The sequence below is a fragment of the Epinephelus lanceolatus genome, chromosome 9 (genome assembly GCF_041903045.1).
Source record: "Epinephelus lanceolatus isolate andai-2023 chromosome 9, ASM4190304v1, whole genome shotgun sequence".
Taxonomy (NCBI): Eukaryota; Metazoa; Chordata; class Actinopteri; order Perciformes; family Serranidae; genus Epinephelus; species Epinephelus lanceolatus.
In genome coordinates, this window is record NC_135742.1 from 25,749,047 (window position 1) to 25,776,078 (window position 27,032).

General features: G+C 40.9%; 1 protein-coding gene across 5 annotated transcripts; it reads right to left on the minus strand.

Annotated features, from left to right (window-relative positions):
* Window positions 1-26,909, minus strand: LOC117252949 (transforming acidic coiled-coil-containing protein 1-like). Of its 5 annotated transcripts, none has more exons than XM_033620250.2 (13): window positions 26,723-26,909; window positions 14,398-14,483; window positions 9,306-9,735; window positions 7,632-7,686; window positions 7,449-7,530; window positions 6,025-6,077; window positions 4,410-4,544; window positions 4,201-4,277; window positions 4,023-4,066; window positions 3,531-3,691; window positions 3,080-3,186; window positions 2,880-3,000; window positions 1-1,893 (listed from the first exon to the last, which is right to left on the minus strand). In XM_033620250.2, exons 1-13 carry the CDS (start codon window positions 26,785-26,787, stop codon window positions 1,825-1,827), a joined length of 1,485 nt encoding a protein of 494 aa, XP_033476141.1. In that variant the 5' UTR covers window positions 26,788-26,909; the 3' UTR covers window positions 1-1,824. The 5 variants fall into 5 exon arrangements, with proteins under 5 accessions (XP_033476141.1, XP_033476140.1, XP_078026885.1 ...); XM_033620249.2 differs by lacking the exon at window positions 26,723-26,909 and adding an exon at window positions 16,160-16,636 and having other exon boundaries at window positions 4,410-4,541; XM_078170759.1 differs by lacking the exon at window positions 26,723-26,909 and adding an exon at window positions 16,160-16,633 and having other exon boundaries at window positions 4,410-4,541; window positions 6,025-6,071.
* Between the last annotated feature and the right edge of the window lie 123 nt (window positions 26,910-27,032).

Below are 27,032 nucleotides of genomic sequence, written 5' to 3' on the forward strand. Positions count from 1 at the left end.
GTAGAACAAATTATATTTATGTTTATTCAGGCAAACGTACACGCACTCACGCTGTTAGTCTTCAATGTGTCAACAGAGTGTGAGATCGCCATTTCTATTTTACAAATACATGTACAAACAATTATTCCAGAGAGGGGCTAAAGTGACAAAACATTACTTTGTGAAGCACAGACAAACCAGCTGAGTAACGAGAGGTAACATGACATTAGAATGGCATTAAATGTAAACTGTGGCACATCATGTAGATTTACGTGGTGGTGAAGAGTCTGAGTATCATTATGGACATTTCAGCTTTTTTAATAGTGACTGACTCCTCAGAAATTAATATTAAAAACTGTAATGTACCAAATATTTCAGATTTTTAGTCTTGTTTCACTTTCTTTTACTACATATATACTGATTTAAATCATAGTTATACCTTTCTTAAACATCAATGTTGCATCAGAACCAATGCTCAGATATGATATTGGCACCAGTTCTGAAGTATTTCCACTGATACCCAGTTACTAACTCACAGTCCCCAAATTCATCACAACACAACTAGTTTTACTGATGTGTTACGAAAACAATCTGCACTCTGAGAAAAAAAGCTATGAAAATAATCATGCAAAGAAACAGATATATCTGTTGCTGTGTAAACCGGTGCAGTGCTGTAAATACAGGCATGAGAGCTCACATCTTCATTACACTAAAGAAACTTCTTACAATGCTGTCAAACTTAGTTTCCTTCATGGTAGGAGGTAAATGTGATTAGTGGACACTCAATCTGTGACACAGTGTTGGTTTAAAAAGAAAAATAATGTTGACATATTGCAACACTTGCTACTCTTATAATAGTTTTAAATATCTTCAACAAAAATAGAGTCATTTTGTTTAAAGTTTTCCAGTTGTTCAGGATTCTTGACACGGGATCATTTAGTGGTGGAGTTCATTTAAGTTTTCCATTTTAGCGACTTTATGGATCAGAGAAGATAATTCCACAAAGTTTATATAATCAAAGGAAAGTCTATGATTGTCAGGTTGTGTTACTTCTCTGTGACTGATAAACACTGTGTCCAGAATCCAGGTAAAGTAAATGCTGTGAATTATTTGCAGCACTAGTTTCACTGACATGTGGTCCAGATTCTTTCTGTCTTCAGTGTCACTCCTGAACAAACCAAGGCCTCTGAGGACTACCGTATGTCCTCAAACAATCCTACATCCTTTCCTCCAGTTCTTGTGCAGCCTGATTTTAACCCTGACCTCATTCTGCCCCACACAATACCCCTGAGCTTTGCTCTTTCAGAGAAAATCCTTGTTTACTTTATACAAAAATACATTTCACAGATTGTTGCTTTAACATAAAACAATCCTTGTCAAAGCCCGTCAAAATATTCTGTGCGCCTAAATGTAACTCCAAAACAACCCCCGCCTGCATGATGTCATCCTGTTGGAGGAGCTGCTGGGAATTTAGATGTTAAGCTGATGGGAATTTAAGTTGAGTCACAAGCGGGTGTTTGCTCACTGGCATGATGGGCTGAAGCACAAGAGGTCCAGATGGCATCATGATGGGCAAAAATGCAAACAAAACAATGTGACCACATACATATAACACAGTCCGAGATTAAACTATAATTAGCATGTACAGAACCTTCTTGATTCAGGTCACAAGTAGTGCAATTTTAGTATATAGAAAGTTACTTTAGACATCTTTACATAGACAGTCTATGTGACGCAAGGCTGGCAGAGGGTACGAGAGCTGCTTCTCGGCTGGGGACATGCACAGGGCGTCACTGTTAGGCAGGACCGCAGGGACGGCAGTGGCCAATTCACAGGGAGTGTCTCTCAGTCTATTTTTCCCATTTTGGCAATCAGCTCATCACAGATCTTGGTGAGTTCCTCTATTTCTTGATTCTATAACAACACAACAAAGGATAAATAAGTACAATTAATACACCTCTGTATGGTAAGATCCTGCACTAAAATACATCTTAAAAGTACAGTCACACATGAGTGACTGTAGGTGAGTGACCATCGCTCGTTGAGGCGATATTAGGGCTGAATGTGGGCAGTGCTGGATTTGACACACACAGAAAGCTAGCTTGCTAGCTAATATTAGCTAGTTTGCTAACAAATACAGCGAAATATGATGTTATTCTTACATTCCATCGCTGTCTTACTTTCTGCCAGACAGCATCTCTCATGTGGCAGTCTGTAGTTTTCATGGTCAATATCACAAAATATTGTCTTGCTGGACAAGGCAACAATCACTGTCTCCTCCACACGTCTTTGTTATTGATTGAGGTGGAAGCAAATGTTTTATTCACCTCTTCATTTACAATGAATTGAAATGAACAAGAGGCATTTATTTGCCAATGTTTATTTCCTGTATGTGTGACCGTGCCCCAAAGGTATTCTATGCAGGATTGTCGGTTACTGTTTGTAAACACTCTCGCCAGTGACAGTGAAAGTAAAAGCCAACCCCAGATTCACTCTCATCTGGCGTTTCGCCTGGCTAGATGTGCGTTTTCTTGGCACTGTGTCTCTTGGATGCCTGCTGCTAACAGTCTGGCTGGCACCTGGTTACTACCTTTTCATAAAGCCTGACCTCTCCTGAGTGCTGTGGAGGTACACGCCCATGAATGTCTCAAACATGGAAAATAGGAAGAAATTAAGAAAACAGAGGGCAGAGTCTCCGCAGAAAATCACAGTACCACACACGTCTAGTTGGTCATAAGTGATGATTGAGAATAATTACTTCTGCATAAGTCTGTACAATGTTTTTTGAGATTTTGCATCGTGTATCTGTAAACACAGGTTAAATATGTTGTATTGTGTATTTTTGCAAGTCTCATGTTTCATCTAGAATAAGGATGCAGAAAAATGAGAATGCTTGTTACCTTCTGCAGCAGCGCTTGCTCTAGAGACTCGTTCCTCATCTGCTCCTTCCTCAAACTGGCGGTCAATGCCATGTTCTCTGAGCTTGCCTTTGCACGCACCTGAGCGATCTCCTCATTGGCCCTGAGACATGGAGTAAGGTAAATTAACACCATCTCAAACCCATAAAAGTATTTAATTTCTTATAATCGACTTGACATACTTGTCTAGTTTCTCCTCAGCGTGGACTTTAAGAGTCTGGTATCGCTGCTCCTCCTGCTTGACTCTGGCCAAATACTCCTGAGCACACTTCTTCAGCACCTCTTCATTCTGTGGGCAGAAAGAAAAAACAACCATAGTGTTATTGCCACTTTAAACCAGCTGCAGGCTTGAAATTTGGGGGTAAACATCTTTAATTGTGGGGTTTAATTCTGTGGCAGTTGTTGAGTGAGACAACAGTATGTTATTCATTAAATGGTGACCTTCAGTGTAAACCCCTGCTGCTCTCACCTCTAGAAGACCACCACCCCTAATCACAATCTACCGTCCATTCTGACCTTAATTCTCTTACAGCCCTCCAACTTGTGCAACTATCAGCTGATCATCTCAGCACTTAAAAGTGACACTTTCCTTGAGCAACTGTCTAGACATGAACTTGTCCTATGACCCCTTACTTTTTTAAAGCCGTCCAGCGTGCTCTTCATATTTTCATAACGCCGAAACACGTCAGAGAGAGAGCGCTCCACTGAGTTCAGGTCTGCCAGGGCTGCGTCTTTCTCCATTGTCACAGCGTGCAAAGCCTTCTGGGCACTTGAGTTGTTGCGCTGCTCGTCCTCTGAGAGAAGCAAAGACGGAGGCATTATTGTGGAGTGCTAAATAACATGCAGTCTTATAACAGTGATTATATTAACCACATAATCAAGGATATGTAAAAAAAAAAATAAAGAGAAAAGACCTGAGTGAAATGTATGCTTTCTTAATTGCCACCTTATCTCTCCTGATACAAGACAATGTGGACCAATGTTACTGCGTCTAAGTCAGTGTAGCAGGACACTCACAGTACAAGATGACACAAACACACAGTGGCACTAAAATCACAACAGCAACCAGTGATTTATATGGTTACATGAAAAACAGGAGCCTGTTCTTCTGACATTTCCACTCACCGATCATCTGAGCGATTGTCTTCTCATATTCTGCAACAATCTTCCTGTAAAGAGACAAAACAAATATACTTAAATTTATGACAAACTGTGGACAGAATGTTTCAAGCTCACAGGACCCCCTCTGACATCAATCAGTGATGGCCATGAGTAAAAAGCATACAGCAACATGTTTTCTAACCTCATCTCAGTGACTTCTTGTTTGCTGTCCTCAAACTTTTTCTTCCAGTCACTGGCTTCCACCTCCTTAGTGATGATCTGAAAAGAGATGTCTACTGTGTGAGCTTAATTGAGCATTCAAAAGAAAAAACACTCTCACGATCCATTAAGGCGAACACAAACACACTGATGGCATATTTCATGTGGGATGAGTGTGATAAAAGTGTGTACCTCCTCTTTAATGAGGCTGAGAACGGCCTGTTTTTCTGCCTCACTGATGCAGATGGAATCCAGGACCTGACTTCCTGTTTTCTGCATCTCACTTCCCTCCGACTTCTTCTTCAGCTTGCATGGGTCATCGAACTGCTGAAGGGAGAGGGAAATCAGTTATGTTGACATTTGTTTTTTATTGTGCATTCAGTATTATGATGGGAGGTAAGCCCCATGAGGTATTTATGACTAAAACAGAAGTAGCAGATTCAATTATACTGCCATAAAACTATACCTTTTACACAAGCCCCCCCTTTTTCCTAGTGTTTCCTCATTTGTTTGTTGTTTAATATTGTGTCTTCTTATTTTTTCTTTCATTAGTTTAAAATGCATTTTCTGTGCTACAAATGATTTTTTCTAAGAAACCCATTATACTCTGGTGCTCAGGAAAGCCAATACAAGTGTTGTCATGTTACTAGCTATAGTTTATATCACCAGTTAGTTACAGTGTACCAATGAATGGGAGACACAAACATTTATTTCTGTAATAAACTGCAAATTATGACTCCATTCTCTCAATCCTCTCTCATTCTCATTTTTACCCCATACCCCTCTTGCCTCTCAGTTTGCACACTCCAATCCTTCCTCTTCTACTCCCCGTCTCTCCTCTCTCATTTTGTCCTTCCCTGGATTATGACCGTCATATTCTAATCTCCTGGGTAATAATCTAAATCCATCTGTCACCTGAGAACATGAACATGGTGGCAGACACTAAGTACCTCCTGCTGTCAGCAGCACAGTGCCGTCATCATATCAGACAGACGATCAGACTGTAGCTTTAGATAACAACGCAGGTGGCTCCAAACACAAAACTGGCGGTCTATTAGATCGTAATGTCACAATACACTTTACTTGCACACAGGGTATCTGACACAATTTAATGCTTCTTAAGACATTTTCAGATAATTCCTCATCAAATTTAAGACTGAATCATCTTTTATTCAAGTACTGCAGGTAAGAACACAGGTAAGTAGTGTGTGGTCCCAAGCAGAGGTAGGTTTTTTAGGAATATGGTTATTACAGTGAGTTAGGATAATCTACGTTTTGTAAGTGCAAGTATAAAGACAATTTCAGTGGTAGGTCAGATCAGAAATGTGGACTTTAATACAGAAGAACTTGACTCATTTTGAGAAAAAGAAATTAAAAGATGGATAAATCAAATAAGAAAAAATGTGTGTGGCAATAGTGACTTAAGAAATTAAAATTTAAGACTGTTTAATGACACAGTTTTTCATATTTTGTGTAACTCTCACCATTTCACATCAAATAAAAGTACAAAGAGCTGAACACAATGTCCCAGTGTGACCAATACAATGACAAGTGAAATGTAATGCTGGGGCAAGTCTAGACTTGTTTATATCTTCTCTACAACTGATGGTGGGAGTTTAGTTTCACTGGTAAAAGAGTGCGTCACCCCCACTCAGTGGTCACTGATGGTATCACATAACAGTCGCTATTGCTTCTTCCATGAAAAATGTCCTATGCATGAGAGTGTTGGGCGATGAGGATAAATAAATAGCTTGTATGAGGGCCTGACACAGCACATGTAGGATGATCAATTGTGGTATTTACTTACCACAGAGCAGCAGTCAGAGTCCTTAGGTTTTGAATTCACATGGCAGTCTTGAACTGAAAGAAAGTGATACACATGTTAACAAGAATTCGGGGTGAGAGATGTTGTGGCTGGTAATGTAATATAGTTCATCATCATGGCCAGCAGGTGGCAGTACATTAGAACATTTCTCCCACTATTGCCACCAGATGTGCTCATAGTCACTGAAAAAGAAATAAAAACTAAAATAAAATAAAAGTATTCTCAGTAGTATTCTCATGACTTATGCAACATTACCTTTTAAATGCACAGTTGCACGTTTTTAAGTCTTGTCTTGAAATAAACACCACTGGCAGTTTGCTTCCACTTTAGTGATGAATCAAAAGGAGCCATAATGACTTGTTTTACTTGGCTTGACATTTGTCGCAGCATTTTATCTTCATCACTTCCTCTTGCAATGACAGATTTCTGTGAGAAAGGGTGTTGTATTTAACTGAAACTAAACCTAAAACTAAAACTAAGTGTGAAACGTTATTTTAGTTCACTGAAATAAAAACTTAAAACTAGAATTTAGAAAAAAAAGAAGAGAAGACTGAAACGATCTTGTGTATTTACACTACTAACTAAAGAAAATAAAAATATACATAAGAAGTCTTCAGTTTTAGTCTGTGTTAGTGTAGTCAAATTTGTAAACACATCAAGCATGAGAAGGCTTTGATGCATTTGTTCATTGAGACTAGGATGTCAACATGACTGCTATGTATTGTAATAAGTATTCTGAACTTCTGAAATCTTGCACCTGACAAACACCCCCCATGTTATAAAATACTAAATACAAAACTATGATAACTTTGTGAGTTACTGTTTGTTCATGTTTCAAACTCATAAAAAATTGTTTCTGCATTGAAATCTGCCTGTTCACAGTAAAAATAAAAAAAATATATATACCTTTTGAAATCACAGGCTACTGCACCTGATTCAGTGATGTACTCTTATGTAACACCTGTAACAGTGTGTGCGGCCTGCTCAGATCAGAACAGCCAGTAACTAAAGCTGTGTCACAAGCAGCCTGAAGGCACCTGCTGCTGTGTGATCGTTCAATCTGAATGTGTTTTCACACCAAAACAACAGAGCAAACAGACTACACAGCTGCTCTAAACAAATGTACCATCACAGTGCTCATGACCTACACAGTCACAAGCTTCAATGATAAATGATGTGTAAAGTAAATGATTAATGTGCGTGTCTGTAACAGTGAGGTAAAGATGACCTTCTCACTGTTCAGTATCGATTGAGCAAAGCTGAAGAATGCTTTCTAACATCCAGTTATCTGATCTCTGCACAGTAGAGTCCCTCACTGATAACTGAACTATTCACTACTGTATCAGTGTGAGCTGTAACTGGGTGGCGCAACATTAAAATCAATCTTCATTGATCCGTTTACTCACTGCTTTGGTCCTTGTCTGGTTTGACACCGACACTGCTCGCCAACTTCTCCTCGTCTGTGGCGTGGTCTCCATGATGGTCATCCTGTAATAACAGCAAATATAATCAACTACACTGACTGTATGAAGCTTTTTAAATGCTAATCGCACCATGTGATAGGAAGCAGAAACATTATGTGCTCTTACCTGTCCGCTGAAGTCCTTTTGCATCAGCTGGTTCTGCTTTGCTTTACAGGAGTTCCTGAGGATAAAGGTTCAATAACAACATCAGTGTCAACACCAACCTGTTCATATCTCTGCACATGTGTGTACATGTGGGCAGGCATGATGATGAAAGGAGGAAGCAGGAGAGACAGAAAGCCTTACAGCCAGACCTCATTGCTCTGCTCTGTGTGTGAGTTGTGTTCACATGCTCTGCTAAAAGTGCTGAATTAAGTGGGAGAGAAAAAGTAGATTAATGAAGGATTGTTTCCAAATTGAAATAAGAGCAAGAACAGTTGCTCAGAGCATTAGAGGGAATTACACTAACACCCTCTCTCCTCTACTTCCTAAATCTACTCCTACTGCTTTTTTTCACCTTCACTTTGTGATTTAAGGACAATTTGGGTCAAGTGGAGGACCTGGACTTGGACTTACATTTAAGAACAGCAAGGGGACTGAGGTTACAAACACACACACGTCTGTACACACAGATATACAGTACTTACAACAGAACACAGAGGAAATGGACTTGCTCAGCAGTCCTGATGCCACACAGAGAGAAGGGAAACAGAATGACAGGTTTGGAAGGAAAAAGGAAGGGAAGACACAGGAGAGGACGGGACAGGGATGCAGGGTTATTATAGTTTAGTAAATTAAAAAAACAAGACTGAGCGTTAACATGTGAGAGTTTTCATTAAACTACAAATTAAAACCTTGCTGAAAACAAAATATTGAAATCAAAGTGAAATTAAAATATCCCAAAACTCCTTAGCCAACTTAAGTAATATAATGAAAGATAAATTGGCAATAAAAGTATTTTCCTGGCTCTTCCTTTAAACTCTTTTATGAGATAAGGAGGGTGTTTGGAATAAACAGGAAGTTGACTGTATAATTGCCTGCACGATGCAACTCATCACATATGTAATTCAAAGGCCCTGTTTCTGTACAAGTATTGTGTTTCCCATGTCAAACCACTCATTCAGCTTGAAAAAAAATCAACAAACTAAATAACATCATTTGAACCAACTTCTAATAGCATATCTGGTCATCTGTGCACACAAAGAGATCAGGGATTACAATATATACTGTAATAGAGATGTGAATTGTGATTCTTCTTTGGCAGGAAACTAACAGACATACACCACAAGAGGGCAACGTTTGACACTTTAACGTCTCTTTACCTTTCAAACTTCATTTTCTGTCAGCAAACTCAAAATGGTTCTTAAAAATACTTCATCCAGCTATGGACACTGAAAATTGACCTAAATCTGCATCTGAAAGCAAATTAAAAACAAATCATCCTAAAAACGGACTTAAAAGATAAAGTGAACTGAAATTATTAAATAAAATGATAACTAAAAGCAATAACAAAACTATAATAAACCATAATAATGCTGATGAGAAATGAATGGATGTGAAGGAGAGAAACAACAGTTGATAGAATTTTTGAGGATACGCTACAAGCAACCACAGCTGGTTAAAATGGGAACACTTTGGTCCCTTCAGGTAGCCTACATTGTGCACAGCAGAGATTCACTTTTGTTCCCCACGACCATTAAAGAAAGAACATTGTTCTGCTAGAAAACCTATTGAATCACATTAGTTCAGCTACTGACTGATGGCTGAAGAAGCCTGTGGATATGTTTGAGTTTTACTCACGTGATAATTGCGCCGTTGCTCTCACAGGTCAGTTTTGTGTTTGGTGAGTTGGAGTTCATGTTGCCATTAAGCAAGTCAGGATCCACACAAATGTCATGACTGGGGATCAAGTTTGAATCCGGGCTGGAGTCAGACGTCACCGGAGCCTCGTCGTCCACCTCTGAGGGATCGGGCTTGTTTAGTGGGGAGAGGACGGACAGTGTTGGCGGCCTGAGGGCTTGAGGCAGAGGGCTGGATGGTGAGAGGCCCTCTCCAGGGCTGGATTTGCTACTGCTGAGGGTCAGGTTGAGGTTCTGGTCCAAACCAAAGCTGCGGTCGTTAGGTAAGCAGCCAGTGAGGTTGTTCAGGGAATCAACGTCTTGGGATGAAACTGGGCTGACATCCTGGTTGGAGTTCTTGTCCAGAATGTGGTTTGTAACATCAGGAAGAACTGTGAAGAGGGAAGAAAAGAAACAAAACTAAGTTATAAAGGACCTTGTAAAAAAACAGAATATCACAAAGTGCCTCTTAATAAAAAATGAGGCAACAGACACGTAATACAGACTTAGAAGGAACAGAAAGAGTAGAAACAACATGAATAGAAATAACTACAAACTAAAGAGGTGGATGTTTTGAAGTTGTTTTATAAAGGTGTCCACAAATCACAACCTCAAAGACAATGTCCCCTTGTTTTGAGTCTGCGGTAGGTATCTGATGTAGGCTGGTGCCTGACCCTTAAGAGCTGTAAAGGTCATCACAAGAATCTTGAATTCAAATCTGAGTGTAAAGAAATAAACACTGGTGCAAAATAAGACCTTTTAGAGGGACCAACTGAAAACAATCCAGGGATGTTTTGTTTCTGTAGGTGAAATGGGACTTACAATAGTTGCACCAAGTCTCACTTATGACACAATGGAGCTGAGTGTTGCAATGTTTTTTGGCAAGAAAAAAACAGTTTGAATGAAACACTTAAAGGGATACTTTGCAGCCTTAAATGTCTTCAGAAACATAATTTAGTGCAGTTTGGCTTTAAAATGAGAATTAGTGAACAAGAACAGAGTCCATACTGTTTTATTATTATTTATTGTATTGGATCAAACTGTAAAACTAAGCAGTGCTGATCAAATATGAGCCATGATTCTGTTACTGCATCATCTATTTCTCACCTGAAATATTTTCAGAAACATACGCATATTAGCTTACTGTTAAACTGTAATTTGAGATTGTTTGTACAGTCTGCCTCCATTGTTTGTTTTTTTTTCAGATGAGCAACTCGCATTATGTCACCCACTAGCGGGAGCATTTATTGATCTGTTGCAGCACACTGAGAGTCATAGGTTTCTACCTCTTGAGCAAAAGCAAATGCTACAGCCCTTTTTATCTGTTTTTTTTTCTGGTCATGAGGCACCAATTTCAATGTTTGCTATCTAGGGTCTGCAAAAAATGTTGTTGCACATTCCCGATCTGTCGTTAGCTTGTTTACTATATTACGTAAATGTCACTGTTATAATAAAAGTCCCGCTGAACCCCATACAAACTTTAAAGCTTTATTTACGAAAAAAAATCATTGAATATTCATACCAAATAGCCAAATCTGATTCAACTGCCATAATTCTGAGTCGGGTACTGTAGGGCTCTGTAAAACAAAAGGAGGGCTGCAGATTTGGATGATAATTTTCTCTGGGTTCATCACTATGAGTGATCCCTTTCATATTGGCACCTTGTTTTCACATTGTCAATTGTTAACATTAAAATATTGACTACAGATGCTTTAAGACAACAGGAGGGTTAAAGGGAATGAATAATTCAATATCATCTGCATATCTGTGACAGGAGCTACCTTTTGAAATGACTTACTATCTGGTCAAGGAAAGTTTATATGCACAGTATATATACAAGAGGATCCAGGACAGAACCTTGGTGCACACCACAATACAGAGTTTCAGATGAGGACATATTTACCAACAGCAACAGAGAAACTCGAGTCAGAAAGGCAGAAGGAGAAACACTGCAGGGCTGACCCAGAGGGAAGCAGATCTTAATTCTTCCTTCAACATCTCTTTCCCAAAACATTAAAACATCCCCCATTCTATCGCTACTTAATGATTTAATCTGTCACTCAGACATATAAACTTCAAATGACGGCCTCTCCTTCTCCTGTTAGAGCACTTAAAATGGCTGCAGGCTTCCTTTCAGAGCACTTCACATCCTGTGTCCTCACATATCCCATTAACAGCTAGCTAACCACCACAGCAGCGGGCCGGTCCCCGTTGAGTCACACTGCTGCTGAAACACAGGACTCTCTGTTACTGAAAAATACTCCACTCATACTGTAAAACTCACACAACTACACAGAACAATAAAACTGAAATAAACTCCTCTATATTTCTTCTCCACTTGCACACACCATGAATGAAGTCATTGTGGTTTCACCTTGGGCGGGTAACAGCTTCTCGCATCGTTTGTCATGACTGAAGGCTGATGATTTGACTTATTACATCATGCATTCAATTAATGCAAGTTTATGTAAGCTTCTGCTGAAAATATGGGTACTTTCAGAACACACACACACACACACGCCCTTTGGAGAAAGGGAACAGATGTAGAGGAACCGCACCCAGTCATGCAGAGTACACACCACCACGTGGCCTAGCAACTAAAACAACATCAGGCTTTATTGCAGTTTCACAACTCTACGAAAAAGCGGAAAAGGAGACAGAAAAGGAAGTGGTTGAGAGACAGACAGACAGTATTCAGGTAGACACAAAAGCTGTCTAAGGTTTCAGTTATGTCCTGGTTCAACAGTATATACAGTTTGAATGTGGCGTGTGGCTGTTCCCATGAAAAGACTGTGATTCCACCCTGAGCCATCTAATTATAGTGAACCAGAATATTGGTTTCACCACACAGCCGATCTTTTATTCATGAAACTAACCTAGATTTTGCACAGAGCATGTGACTGGTTTAGCATGAAAGGGAGACTGTTATTGTCTGCAAACTAGACTCAATAATAAACACATTAATCTCTCTCTAATTATCTAGCACAGTGTCCCATACGCTGTGGTCCAAACAGATCTAATTTCAACTAGCTGAGCCATCCAAAACATGCAGACCAAATTTATCCTGTGTAGTACATGTCAAAATTAATCACTTAAATTAAAATTGATGAAGATGGAGGAGAGGAATTTGCAGACATCAGTGATATGATAGCATTTGTTTCAGCACAGAAGATGTACTCCAGACTATCTATTACCATGGTAATGTGTGGTACACGAGTGTGTGTGGGTGAAAAGAGGACAGAGGGAGGGGAGGGATGAGGAGGGGGCTGTGGATTGGACAGCAGCAGGCTTCTCTGGCAGCTTCAAACAGACTGTATTCATCCACTACCCATTTATCAGCCAATTTAATAGTCTGGGCCTTACAGGAGAGAGTGCATTTACACCTAAAGGTCCAGTGTGGACGACTTTGGAGGATATATTGGCAGAAATGGAATATAATATTCATAACTATGTTTTCATTAGTTTATAATTATCTGAAAATAAGAAGCGATGAGGTGGGGTTTTTTTGCCTTGGCATAAGCTGTTTATATCTACATATGGAGCTGGCCTCTGCTATGAATTCCACCATGTTTCTAAGGTCAGGTAAGATAGGGTCGTTAATGTTTTCGCATTGGCCACCATAGTTCTCCTACACACATATGGGGAAAGCTCAGTTGGCTGCAATCTACCACTAAATCCCACACACTAGATCTTCAACTTTCATACACACTGACAACTGATCTAAGATTTGTGTGATCAGCAGAAGCAGGCAAGTTGACTCTGCAGCTGACACAGTGGACATAAGAACAACATAGTGACACAAAGGAACAGTGCACATACAGTAATGTAGTCTCAAGACATTAGTGTCATTATGCTGATATTAAAGCTTCACTTCACACAAAATACCTGACCCTAAGCCTAATCTCAAAGCCAAATATCTCAAAAACTGCACAAGTATCGTTATGAGCGGGTATGACTGGAGGTCAGTGAGAAAATACTTTTGTTTGTAATTTGCATGAACCAATACTTTAATGTAAGCCTGCCAAAGTCTGCTTGATTGCTTTACAGCGTGAAGGACTTAGAGCTTTTTTGCATCAATGGAATGGCACAAAGTTCGATGAGAACAATCACTTCCAACCTGTTGATAATCATCACAGTTTTAGAACAAATGACGTCCATGGGCAGAAAGGTACTGATTTAAAATACTGATAATACCACTGGTGTTATGGTAAGATGCATGAGGTAAACATTTCACAGCGGGCACCTTCACAGTTTCGCTACCCAGTATTCTTTGAAATGTTTTAATACTATTGCTGATAGGGCTGCCCCCTAATTGCCGACCAAAGGTTAATGACCAGAAACGTCATTAGTTGGCATGATCTCACTGGTCACTTAGTCGCTGGAAAAAAACAAAAACAAAATGTGAAACTCTATGAGGAGCTGTGCCTGGTCAAAATAAATCAAATCCTATATGACTGGACCATGTGGGAGTTCAGTTTGAAAGGACACACACAGGAAGTAGCCAAACTCAGCAGTCAGACAGGAGTCATGTTAATTAACAGGGCTGGTACCTGCGGTAATTACACAGGCTAGTTAATAACATGTCGGGCTGGAAATCCAAAGTGTGGGATCATTTTAAGAAGATAAAGGATGAACCCAAGGTGATCTGTAAACGCTGCAGGCAAACATTTGCATTTCTGACATTCCTCGACCTCAAACATAATGTAAAATGTAAGAAGCTACATGCCCATTAGCCACTTAGCACAATCATTACTGCTTTGCCGACATCGTCATTAACAGGCGGCTCGCTCAGTGTGTGATGTGCACTTGTAGATAAAATATAGGCCTATATTAATGAAGGTTCATTAGTACAGGTTTATATTTCTGCGTAATGTAGCACAGTGTTAACAATGTTACTGATACTATTCTTTCTCAGACCTTGAATCACTAGAGGCCAAACCATTGTGTTGCTGACACTGAGCCCTGCCTGAGAATATAAAATTTCATTGTTAAGGTGTGACAAAGTTCAACCAGTATTAGAGCGCTTGGTTAGCTGAATAGCTGAGCCATCTCACCTTTGTGGTTGTCCAGTTGGCTCAGCAGCTTCACCACACCTGGAGATTCTGCCTCTGGAGTCTCAAAGGTCCCCTCTGAGTCTGAACTGTGGAGAGGAAGAGAGAGGAAGATCTTAACAGAACATTCGTTCAAAAAAAGATAGACAAAGATAGAAACATACAAAGAGATGGCCAGAGAGAGGTCGGAGCCTCAACTATGTGTTGCAAGTTATCTGGCACTAAACATCAAATATTCAGTTTGTCATTGAAAATACGCATAAGCTGACAAATATGATGCATAAAACAAAATGATCATGAACAGACTGAGAGCATGTGATGAAAAAAATCCCATTGCCTGGTTTACAGCTAAAGGAACAGCAGTCTTCTGTCTTTGAGAACAATGAAGCATTGAAAATGTTCATCAGTCTAAATAACTACATATATACACAGCTACTAAATGATGTAAATATAACAGTGAACGCCTCAACTGTGTGTTGCAGTGTGAGAGCCTTTCTAACAAATAAGTATTGGCTTTCTAACATCAATCTGCTGTTTTCTTAAGGTGACATAAAAACAATAGATTTCAGAGTTCAAAGCAGTTCAAAATAAACAAGCTGCTTTTATTTTAAAGGAAGTCGCAGGAAGGGAGAGGAGAGGAAGTGAAGTCCTGCAAGGCCACCTGCATCCTTTGCCCCTCAAAAAGGACACACTGTGTCCCATCACACGTACACACACACACACACATACACACAAAACACACAGAGTCTTTTGGTCTGCTGTGTCAGCTGCCTAGACACCCAGCCCAAATTTATTTTCAAACTGTGGAGACACAAAAAGGAAGGGAGAGACAGGGAGAGCGAGAGTTTGTGTGGTTTTGTGTGTGTGTGCCTGTCCGTTCCCAGCCACTTAAACACACATCAAAACGTCTGCGCTCTAATGAAAAACAGGACGAGAGGGAGCAGAGCTCTCAGTGCCAATACCCGACCACACTCCATCTATGATACCGGTTCACACAAACACATTCACACACTCTGGAGCCAGAGCTAATCCTAATATACATACCCACCCCCTCCACTATGCACACACACACATACACACACTGCATCACGTCCCAGTGATGGCCCCAGCGGACGCAATTTTGGATGGTTACTTAGAAACTAGAAATGGACAGAGAAAGAATCAAAAGATTTGGAAACTGTGGCTTTTTTCCCTTCCCCCAACTTCTAGCAACTGTTCCCCGACTGCCAAACAGCCTACACACACACACACACACACACACACACACACACATACACACACTCAGACACATAAAAACAAGCCTAGACAGTCATATCCTCAGCGTTTGGTGCCTCATTAAGAAACAGGATGGCGCACACAAAGCGGGGACTCACAAAACACCAGTTTGTGTGTCTGTATTTTGACTGAGAATCTGTTTTTAGCCAGTGACAGCATGACCCAGCCTCTGTGGGATCCACAGCATAGGAAAGAATCTGAGATTATACCACAGCATCAGTCAGTTTGTGTGTGTGTGTGTGTGTGTGTGTGTGTTGCTCTCTTTGTGTGTATATATCCACCACCTGTCAGTATGACTCAGGGGAATCTGCAGTCGTCACACAAACACAATCAATCTAGTGCTGTTTAAACTGAAGCAAGTAGAGGCAATCACTACTTCCTTATTAGATATTCTCTGGTTTTACATCTCACACAGATGCAATTATAAACCAGCTCCCTTTCTTCACTCTCTCTCACAGCACACACAAACACTGTGGCCTAGCCCTCTTACTTGTCCTCTTCGCCATCCTTGGATCTGGGCTGCCCCTCGTCCCCCGCAACCCCAGTCACTGCTGACCATGTCCATTTGGCCCACTGGACCGGAGACAACCAGGACATCCCTGCACCACGACAAGTCTTGAACCTGCTGCCACCTCAAAGATTTAATGGTAAACTTCCTCTTCCTCTGGATTTGTTTAGATTGTCACGGCTGTCAGTCAGGTTCAGTGATATTCCACAGTCCTTTCTGCTCTAAAAAGGAGACTTTTAAAAAGGAGCTGTCGATCTGTCTTCTTGCCTCTCTCCCTTCTAATGTCAGCTTCTACCCCTCTTGCTTTCTATATGGCTTGCTCACTTCCTCCTCTTGCTCAGCCGCTCTGCTTTCCCATCCTGCTCTTCTGCTCTGTTGGCGCTTGTGAGAGGAAAACGTGTCTCACGCTGCTGCTGCTGTTTCTGTTGCTGCTTTGCTCTCCACAGCACTGACTCACACTGTGCAGATTACTGGAGCATCAGTAGTCACTCCTCTCTCTGCTCCCCTCCCCTCCCCTCTCTGTCTGGGTGGACGATCAGCTGGTGAACAGATATCGGCTCGCCCTGCTCCTGCATGTTTGCTAACTCGCTCTCAGGAGTTGGCCTCCCCCTCTCCCTGCGATTCTTTCAGGGTTTGCCAATTGTGAGGGAAGAGAGGGGGGGGGGGGGGGGGGGGGGAGGCAATGCTTCCTGTTTTAAGAGGCAAAGAAGCGTCTGGTTTCTCAGGGGCAGACAGACTACCAGACGTTTGTGTCTTTAAGAGAGAGGAGATGAAAAAAAGAGCAGGGGAGGACATGATAAGGCAAAGAGTTCATTTTAAAAATGTAAGGACATGAGTTTGTATTGGATTTACGGCTCATAGCATATCCTGAACTCATAACATTGCACCATCCTAACTTTCTGAAAATCTTCCCTCTGTAAAACCCATCTCACTGAAATTACACCCTCTATAATTACCCACAACTATAAAGCAAATTAAGTAAAGCCCTAAAGATCAACATATGACTTGCTGGCATGTATGGGCGGCCAAAAACTGAGTTTGAAAGGTAATTTGAGTTGTTAATGGTTTGTTTACTTGGCAGCTCCCAGCAGAGACCATGTGACTGTGACACAAAGCTTTGCAGAAAAAGAGCAATTATGCCTGTTGTCCCTGAGTGAATAAAGGAAGACGTGGAAAGAAGTGATGTGTTTTTTAACAAGGACAAAGAATGCTCCTTGTATGATTACTGTAATACACCAGGAATTTCTCACTTTAATACCTTGAAAAATATTGATATTTAATACCATTTTCGATACCACTGGGGAAAAAATGACATTGAAGGCATAGAATTTAAAATTTCTAATAAAAGATAAATATAAAAAGGCTATAACATGACAACGATGACTATTCTTTCCTTGGTTAGCAGAGAACAGCAAGTGTCAGTGGTAAACATTAAAGGGATACTTTGCAATTTTTAACCAGCTTTGTATCACAACAAAGTTAGTAGATATGTAAATGAACTGTAATCAACTGCTCTCCGTGAAACCAGTGCCTAGATCTTCCTGCTACCCTCTGAGTGAAACTCTGCCCAATGACACAAATTATGCAAAACGCGTCACCCGGTGGAGTTTTGCTGGCTCTCCTGGGCTGTTGCTCGTAATACAGGCTATACTTCCGAATTTTGGTATTGCCTAGAAGCATATCAAGAGACAGACCTGCACCTTTCTCTCTCAAACTTGGACCAAAATCCGATCAAACAGTAAAACAAGGCAGAGCTGATCAAATATAAATCAAGATTATATTATTGCACTGCCTATCACTCACATAAAATTACTTTAGAAACATATTTTAGTGCCCTGTTTAGCTGTTGTAGCAAGAGTTTGTGAACAGGAAGTGGACGGCATACTGCTTTCTGCTTTGTGAAAATGGAGGCTGGAAAAACTGAGATCGAACGATAAAACTAAGCAGCGCTGATCAAATTTAAACCAATTTTCTGTTACTGTGCTGCCTTACTCTTGCCTCAAATTTTCTCAGAAACATGTAGCTTACTATTTCACTGTCATATGAGATTGTTTGTTACCAGCAGGTCGCTATTGTGTCAAACGGATGAGTTCACATTGCAACCCCTACCAGCAGTAGCATTTATTGGCCCGATGCGACAAAGTGCATTGTGTTAGTTGTAGGTTGTTTACATCTTGAGCAAAAGCATATGCCACAGTCCTTTTTCTGCGTTTTCTCGGGTCATGTAGCACCAATGTAAAAAGTATTTGCATCTTTCTACAGCACAGACAGCCAAGTTTTATGAAAAGACCATTTTTCAAGCAATGAAATACTTCTTTAACAAAAGGATAGTGAGATACTGGTGTATTGATACTGCAGAAAATGAGAATTAAAACCATTTCAGATATTCAGAATCAATATGTATTGATACATCCATATCCACACAAACAGATACAATCTGAACTGTAACTTTGACCGTCAATTCCATGATGTGTGACCAAACCTACAGAGGATCTATTGTTCACTGAAAACATCCAGACCAGACAGCAAACAAATCAATACGCCAAACCTAGATTCAGCGGTAATGGTGCAACTACCCTTCAGACTGACAGAAAAGTCATTTGGATGAGAGCTCTGATCGGTGCTCACACACATGTTCACTCACGCAGCCTCCGAGGCTGTTCATGGATGGCTTACATAACTCTAAGTCCAGGCTTTCGCATTTATACATCTCTCTTTCTCTCTCACACACACAGATGCACACACAAACACATCTAGGCCAAATGAGATGGGTTCTTTGAAAAAACGTGGACCATGACTAATCTGATAAAAGGAGGATGGTTTAGCCACTGTGAAAAAGGTGAGCAGGGAGAGAAAAGAGGAGCAGCCGAGATGCTTTCCTTGCTATTTGTACTTTTAGGTTCCTCTCCTGCTGTTTACTGCTCACATGTGGCAGACATGAAAAGAAAGACAGAAGCTCTAACACTGATGACACTGAGCTGGTCCACAGGAGACAGGCAGGCCCCATGCACAAACACACTCAAAAATAATGTCACACACTGGTGAACACAGAGAATGAGTCTCTGTCCAATCCTGTGATAGCTGGACTGAAAAATGGAGCAAATTAGAGGCACGGCAGATGGAAAACAGCATTAATTAAAAATGAAGAATGAGAGACGGAGAGAAAACAAGGATGAGAATATAGGATGTGAGCGCTTCAGCAGGATGGGAACCTGAAATGCTCTCTGTCGTTGTTCGTAAACATTCCTGACATTGTCTCCTTTCTCTGTACTACTTAGTTTACTTATCTCTCAGTCAGTGCAGCTGAGAGGACAAACCTGTCTGTCTTGCAGTGGACACATTCTGCCGAAAGCAAACTAAAATCCCTCAAGCAAGAGACATCCTGTGCTGCACAAACTCTTTACAACACCTTAAAGTTGTAAACTCATCTCTGGACATACAACAACACACAGAAAACACGTCTTTAGGCAGAGAGGGAGACAACATGCAGAAGTGGGAATATCCCTGACTCTCTCCCTGGCAGAGACCACAGACAGAGAAGAAGGAAAACACAGAGAGGGAAAAAGAATCAGCTCTTATGTAATACCCTGAAACCACAAATAGCACACAGTGCAACAGTGGCAAACCCACACACAGTGCATCCATATGTGATCTAAAGTTGCAGGAGTGGACATATTACACCATACACACACACCATCCCTGCTATTCGGTGTGTCTGTCATCGGTTAATCCAGCAGGAATGCACATCCTTAATCATCAATTATATTTTGACTGATGGCAGCATGTGTGGTTATGAGCTAAGAATAAATCAGAAATGATAAACATGCCTGTGAGTCGCAACAGAGGTGGTGTGATACTGAATGAGATAACTAGTTATGTGTGTGTGCGCACACTGAGAGGGAATTAGAGAAGCTTCTCAACTATCACAGACTGTTTATCTCCGTGCTCAATCCCCTTTATTTTGACAGAAGGTCACCAATCTGACATTTTGTATAGGTCTGCTGGAACATATTTCAGGAGTCGAATATAAATCAAATAACTGAAATATTTAATCTAAGGCTGAAATTACTATTCAAATGTATATGTTTTTTTTTTTTTTTTAGTTTTCATTCTTTTTCAAAAAACACTTGTTATATTTTACATACAATATGTAGGAGTGTCCCAAATACCATTTTACAGTCTTCAAAGCATCAGTGTAATTATCCTCTAATATTCAAAGCTTTGATGGGGAATAGTAATCAATCATATATACTAATAAACCACCTGCACCTGAGCCGACTTTAGGATTTAGCCCCGCTATGCAGGTGTGAGAGAAAGAGAGTAATAGAGAGGGGGGAGAAAAGGTGGAAGGTGGACTATTGCAAACAAAGTTTCAATCTGTCAGATATAAATAATTCAGAGCACTGCGAGTCAGACCCCATCACTAGATACAAAAGCAAGTGCTTCACTACAGTTTGCAGCAGAGAATAATCATCCGCAGTTCGTCTAACCTGTTTCCTTTTCCTCATCGGACTACCAATTAAACGCCTGAGGCAGGGTCCATGACTGCACTGACAACACTGGCCTCATTTGTGTCTGACATTTGCCATTTCCTTCCTTCTGATTTGCACGTCGATTACCGTGACAACGATTGAAGCTTTGTAGAATTTGAGTCACCCTTATAATATGTATATAGAACATTTATTATAAATGTGTTGGCTAACGATAGCGAATCTCAACCTTCTCGCCTCGGCCTACCCACATGTGAAAATGAAGTGCTTTTGTCAGGTCTTATGAACAATACAGTTTTGAATCACAATGTCACATTCCAAATGCTTATGTTAACCTCGAAAATTACAATATCAGAAATGGTAGAGAGCGATGTACCAATGGAGGCTATCACTCCTGACAATTTAAGAAGTAATGTGAGATTGAAAATGTCCAAAGTTGACAAGTTAGCATTACTTATCTTGTGCCTAAGCCTAATTATTACTTAGCCAGAAAGCTACTACCTGTCGGTAATTCCAGATGTTTGTTGATAATGTTGTAATGCATATATTCAGTGTACAAGTACATGAAAATATTACTTATAGGCTAAATTTGAGCATTACTTATGCAATGATAACCTAATGGTTGGATTTGTATGGACATTATTACTGAGCACAGTCAAGCCCCCAGGAGGGTGAGACTATTTAGATTTTTAAAATCCTCACAGTCTTCCTTATGAGCACCATCGTGAAGACAAATTTTACATTTATATGCCAGCACAGTTAAGAATAACAGAGTCATCAGTATGTTGTTTGTCCAACATTTTCATATTGCGGCATGTAATTGCAGCTTCCACTCTTTTAATTTTAGACTTGCTCACTAACCATACAGTACAGGCCAAAAGTTTGGACACACCTTCTCATTCAATGCGTTTTCTTTATTTTCATGACTATTTACATTGTAGATTCTCACTGAAGGCATCAAAACTATGAATGAACACATGTGGAGTTATGTACTTAACAAAAAAAGGTGAAATAACTGAAAACATGTTTTATATTCTAGTTTCTTCAAAATAGCCACCCTTTGCTCTGATTACTGCTTTGCACACTCTTGGCATTCTCTCCATGAGCTTCAAGAGGTAGTCACCTGAAATGGTTTCCACTTCACAGGTGTGCCTTATCAGGGTTAATTAGTGGAATTTCTTGCTTTATCAGTGGGGTTGGGACCATCAGTTGTGTTGTGCAGAAGTCAGGTTAATACACATATTATGGCAAGAACCAATCAGCTAACTAAAGAAAAACGAGTGGCCATCATTACTTTAAGAAATGAAGGTCAGTCAGTCTGGAAAATTGCAAAAACTTTAAATGTGTCCCCAAGTGGAGTCGCAAAAACCATCAAGCGCTACAACGAAACTGGCACACATGAGGACCGACCCAGGAAAGGAAGACCAAGAGTCACCTCTGCTTCTGAGGATAAGTTCATCCGAGTCACCAGCCTCGGAAATCGCAAGTTAACAGCAGCTCAGATCAGAGACCAGATGAATGCCACACAGAGTTCTAGCAGCAGACCCATCTCTAGAACAACTGTTAAGAGGAGACTGCGCGAATCAGGCCTTCATGGTCAAATAGCTGCTAGGAAACCACTGCTAAGGAGAGGCAACAAGCAGAAGAGATTTGTTTGGGCCAAGAAACACAAGGAATGGACATTAGACCAGTGGAAATCTGTGCTTTGGTCTGATGAGTCCAAATTTGAGATCTTTGGTTCCAACCGCCGTGTCTTTGTGAGACGCAGAAAAGGTGAACGGATGGATTCCACATGCCTGGTTCCCACTGTGAAGCATGGAGGAGGAGGTGTGATGGTGTGGGGGTGTTTTGCTGGTGACACTGTTGGGGATTTATTCAAAATTGAAGGCACACTGAACCAGCATGGCTACCACAGCATCCTGCAGCGACATGCCATCCCATCCGGTTTGCGTTTAGTTGGATGATCATTTATTTTTCAACAGGACAATGACCCCAAACACACCTCCAGGCTGTGTAAGGGCTATTTGACCAAGAAGGAGAGTGATGGAGTGCTGCGGCAGATGACCTGGCCTCCACAGTCACCGGACCTGAGCCCAATCGAGATGATTTGGGGTGAGCTGGACCGCAGAGTGAAGGCAAAGGGGCCAACAAGTGCTAAACACCTCTGGGAACTCCTTCAAGACTGTTGGAAAACCATTTCAGGTGACTACCTCTTGAAGCTCATGGAGAGAATGCCAAGAGTGTGCAAAGCAGTAATCAGAGCAAAGGGTGGCTATTTTGAAGAAACTAGAATATAAAACATGTTTTCAGTTATTTCACCTTTTTTTGTTAAGTACATAACTCCACATGTGTTCATTCATAGTTTTGATGCCTTCAGTGAGAATCTACAATGTAAATAGTCATGAAAATAAAGAAAACGCATTGAATGAGAAGGTGTGTCCAAACTTTTGGCCTGTACTGTATTTCAATTACTAGTTACATACAAAGATAGTAGAATGTGGTCTGTAAATGTCTCTACTTTGATCAACATTTACACAGCGCAAATGTCAAACAGCAAACTTGCAATGTAATAAACATGTCAGTGTCAGTATTTACAACATCAGTGCTCCTCCTGGTCATGTGTTTAAACTCGAATAGCTGTTAAGGAAGCATAACAGCCCAGCTGACGTAGGTTATTATAGGACACTGTAAAAAACAAGTCCCTCTATTCCAAAACTGAATGCAATACACATCAGAGCTGTGATCCTCTCTGAAATTATTCAGAGATTGTATATGCAATCTTTTTGAACTTCAACTTTGAAAGCTACAATCTCTACATTAGACCTTTAAAACGAACAACTGTATGTCATTATTTTTGAAGTGAAAGCATCCATTTTGCCATGCAATAGCTTGACTAAGTGACAACCTGCCAGATGAGTGTTTTCTGTGATGGCAACATAGGCATCTGGTGAAAAAGGGGTCTTTATGTTGTCAGTCAGGCATCTGCACTGGAGGACGAATCAGTCTAACAATGTCATACTTGATAGTGGCTTCTTTTATATTTCACTAAGTTACTCCTATTTATCGCAAACAAGGTTTTGTGGGGAGGATACAGCTGAAAAACAGACGGTTAGAGGATGAGTCAGTATGATTTGGTTTCAATAGAAAGCAGTACAAAAGATATTTATAATAAAAGGAAGTTGCAAGTGGATAATGTTCCGGCACATGCTCTGCTGCGACTACACAGTCTGCCATCTAAAAGTATGTGACCATGTGAATGTAAGGAACTGTGGGGATACGAGTACAGGCAGAAATATATGAGTGTATGACCATATGTCAACTGATTGTTTTGCAGTGGCCTTCCATGTCAGACATGAACATGAATGCAAATGTAAAAAAAAATAAAAAATAGTCCCTCCAGTAATGGACAGATGGATAGACCTACTGACTGACTGTCTAACAGTATCTAAACTGAACAGAATAATATTGCTAGATCATACTTGTTGGCTTGTTCTGTGATATGGCTCCATCTGGTGGTCATTATTAGACTCTCACCCAGATTCTCCACATTAATAAAGCAAAACATAAAACACAAAAGCATCAAATTCAGCCAGGATGAAAGAGTGAAGAAGACAAAAGGAGCTTAGGGAAGAACACATGAGAGAGAGAAAGCGGGAGAGATACATAACCAGTCTGGAGTCACCTTTGGGATCTTAAACAGAGTTGACGGGATCTCGGGTTTCACCATGGCAACCACTTGGGAAAGGGTCTCAAGTGTATTATACTATGAAAACATGCATATAGACACCATGCACACACAGACAGAAGGCAACACTGCTGATGATATTTACTTTATACCGTAGATTTTTATACTGTGATGCAGCTCGGCATTATCCAGACCACAGCAGGCTCTTAGAGATTAAATATACAGAGACGGAGATGCTCCAGAGTCTTTGATAGGCTTCTCAGAAGCACAGCTGCTTCTACATCCCTGACTTCTCTGCATCTTTAATAGAGAACACCCAATTAGTTGCAATCAGAGCGGAACACGAGCACAGGATGAACAGAGTTAGACTAAATGGAGCCACAGCACTCACAGTGCTACTAGAACATTTTAACTGATACAGGCATGATAAAACAAAAGAGGAGAAAGAATGAGGGAGAAAGAGAGGAGGGGTTCACCCGAGAGGAGTCATGTTCAGACACCAGCTGAGCTATTGTTCCTGACTGTAACAGGGACAAAAGAGCACACAATTCCCAGACAACAGTGCATGTACATTGTACACACATGCACGCACAGGGCAGGGAGATAACATACCCCCTACTGTTCTACTTTATGGTGTTTCCATTCATTTTCTTTGCTTGTTAAATCAGTTACAACTAAATTTAATCTCCCTTTAAAATGGCATATAAAACTGCTTTCATTTCACTATAATGTATCAACATTGTCTACAACAATACAGGGCAAGTGAGGGTTTTCAGGCATCATTGTCAACATGATTCAGCAATGAGTTTCACTTTCATCCTGGCAAGCGTAGTCAGTGCAAGCTTATGCATAATTAAAATGTACATCTTCACATTTTGTGCCTGTCTCTTCATGTATTCACAATGTGTGTGTCTCTCTATAGACGAGCAAAGTTTTCAGCTTGGCCTGAATTCATACCACTGCAGCGAGAAATGAGCTCCAAATGCAGGTCAGCCTCTTCCCAAATGAGGGACTGTGAGGATGTTCAGGGGTTTTGGAGAACAGGAAGTCAACTGTACATCCAAGACTGCTCCAGTTAGGACATAAAACGGATGATTAAGCCAACTAAAATTAGATCAGAAGCTGAAAGCTGAGATCCCACGGCACTCCTTTGCTTCCCAGTGTTCCCACAGGGAGGACCGCAACCCCCACCTACCCTAACACAAACACAGATGCAGAGGACTACAGTATGCTTTTGTGATCAGTGAGATTAAAACGAAGAACACTGAAATAACAATGAGCATTGCTTTAACATGGCTTGTCTCAGTGTCAGTCTCTCTGTGCGCTTACATCCTTCTCTTTCTGTCATTTGCTGTGTTTCCCTGCCATCTCTAAAACATCTGCTTCAGTACATGGCGCCACTGCTTCTCATATATATAACCGCTGTGAACACAGTGACATTTAAGAAAAGACTGTCTGAATATGCCTATACATTTACGCATGTTGAAAGTGTTCCGCTTCAAGGAGCTTTATAGGAGCTTTACAGCATCACAGGGATCAGCTGGGAGGACAAAGTGAAAGGACTCACTCTCTGTTACAAAGGATTAAAGGAAAAAAAATAGAGGAAGCATGGTGCTTAAGTGCTTTTAAGCCCTGACAAATGCCTCAGCAACAACATCTCCATTCCCTTTCTCTTCATTTTGACGTAAAGCTCTAGACAGCTGCGGTTCATACATCACACAGCACTTTAAGGATGTCAAACACACTGCATGAACAGAACAAGAAGCTGTGCTACCTGCTTGGACAGAAATAAACAGTAGCCAGCCCCTTGTATGATTAAAATACCACTTAAGAATTAAGGTCACAGCTGCATAATTAATAGCTGGAAGCAGCATTATCTCCTCTGCAGTTGTAACTATAAAAGCTGCTGCTAAAATGTCAAAACCAATGTCACTTGGAGTTGGCTTCGATGCTGCTTTAATATCAGGAGCATGGTCAGCTCACGCTCATCAAATTACCCGCTCTACTAATGTCATCAGCCGCACCACTCTGGCTCTTCCCCCTTTTCTTAGATTTGAATACCAAAATAGCATTCAAAATAGCATGACAGGAGAGGAGGCTGAGTGCGGTGCAGTCTGACTTGCTTTCAGTCCAGCAACCATGACTCTACAGAAAGCATCAAGGTCTCAGCACTGCCCTTCAACCCCTCATCTCCAACTCCTCTTCCCCTCCCCGATACAGAAGTATCGAGTTTACATACGGCAGACAACACAAGTACCAAAGGGTGAAATTGATCTGCTGTCCTTGACCAAGTGCACCCACTCTGCCTGTCCGAGTTACCTTTCCTTATCAAGAACTTGCACACACAAACAACAAAGCATCTCATCTTACATGCTGCTCTTCTTCCGAGGAGAGCTGACGGAGCCCTTCCTGCTCTGGCTGAGGGAGCCCCCCATGGCAACAGCCGAGTCTGTGTTTGTTTCAGGTTTATCACAGATGCTCCGTATACGTCCCTCCACTTCTCCTGCAAAGGTTCACCTCTGCCTCTCCTCCACACAGCCTGGCTCAACGTCAGAGGCGCACAAAGCACTGCTTCTCATGACTGACTTGTTATTATTTAACCAGCCAGCCTCTCCTGTCCTCGTCCTTTCTCTTCCACTGTTGATGCTGTACAGTCTATACTCAGGAGTACTACTGATCA

Coding starts and splice junctions, on each gene's coding strand:
- LOC117252949 (XM_033620248.2), bottom strand. CDS start 16,266: ATGTCCTGGTTGTCTCCGGTCCAGTGGGCCAAATGGACATGGTCAGCA. Junction 4,278..4,409: donor TCAGCCTCATTAAAGAGGAG/GTACACACTTTT, acceptor ATCTCTTTTCAG/ATCATCACTAAGGAGGTGGA. Junction 4,067..4,200: donor CAAGAAGTCACTGAGATGAG/GTTAGAAAACAT, acceptor GTCTCTTTACAG/GAAGATTGTTGCAGAATATG.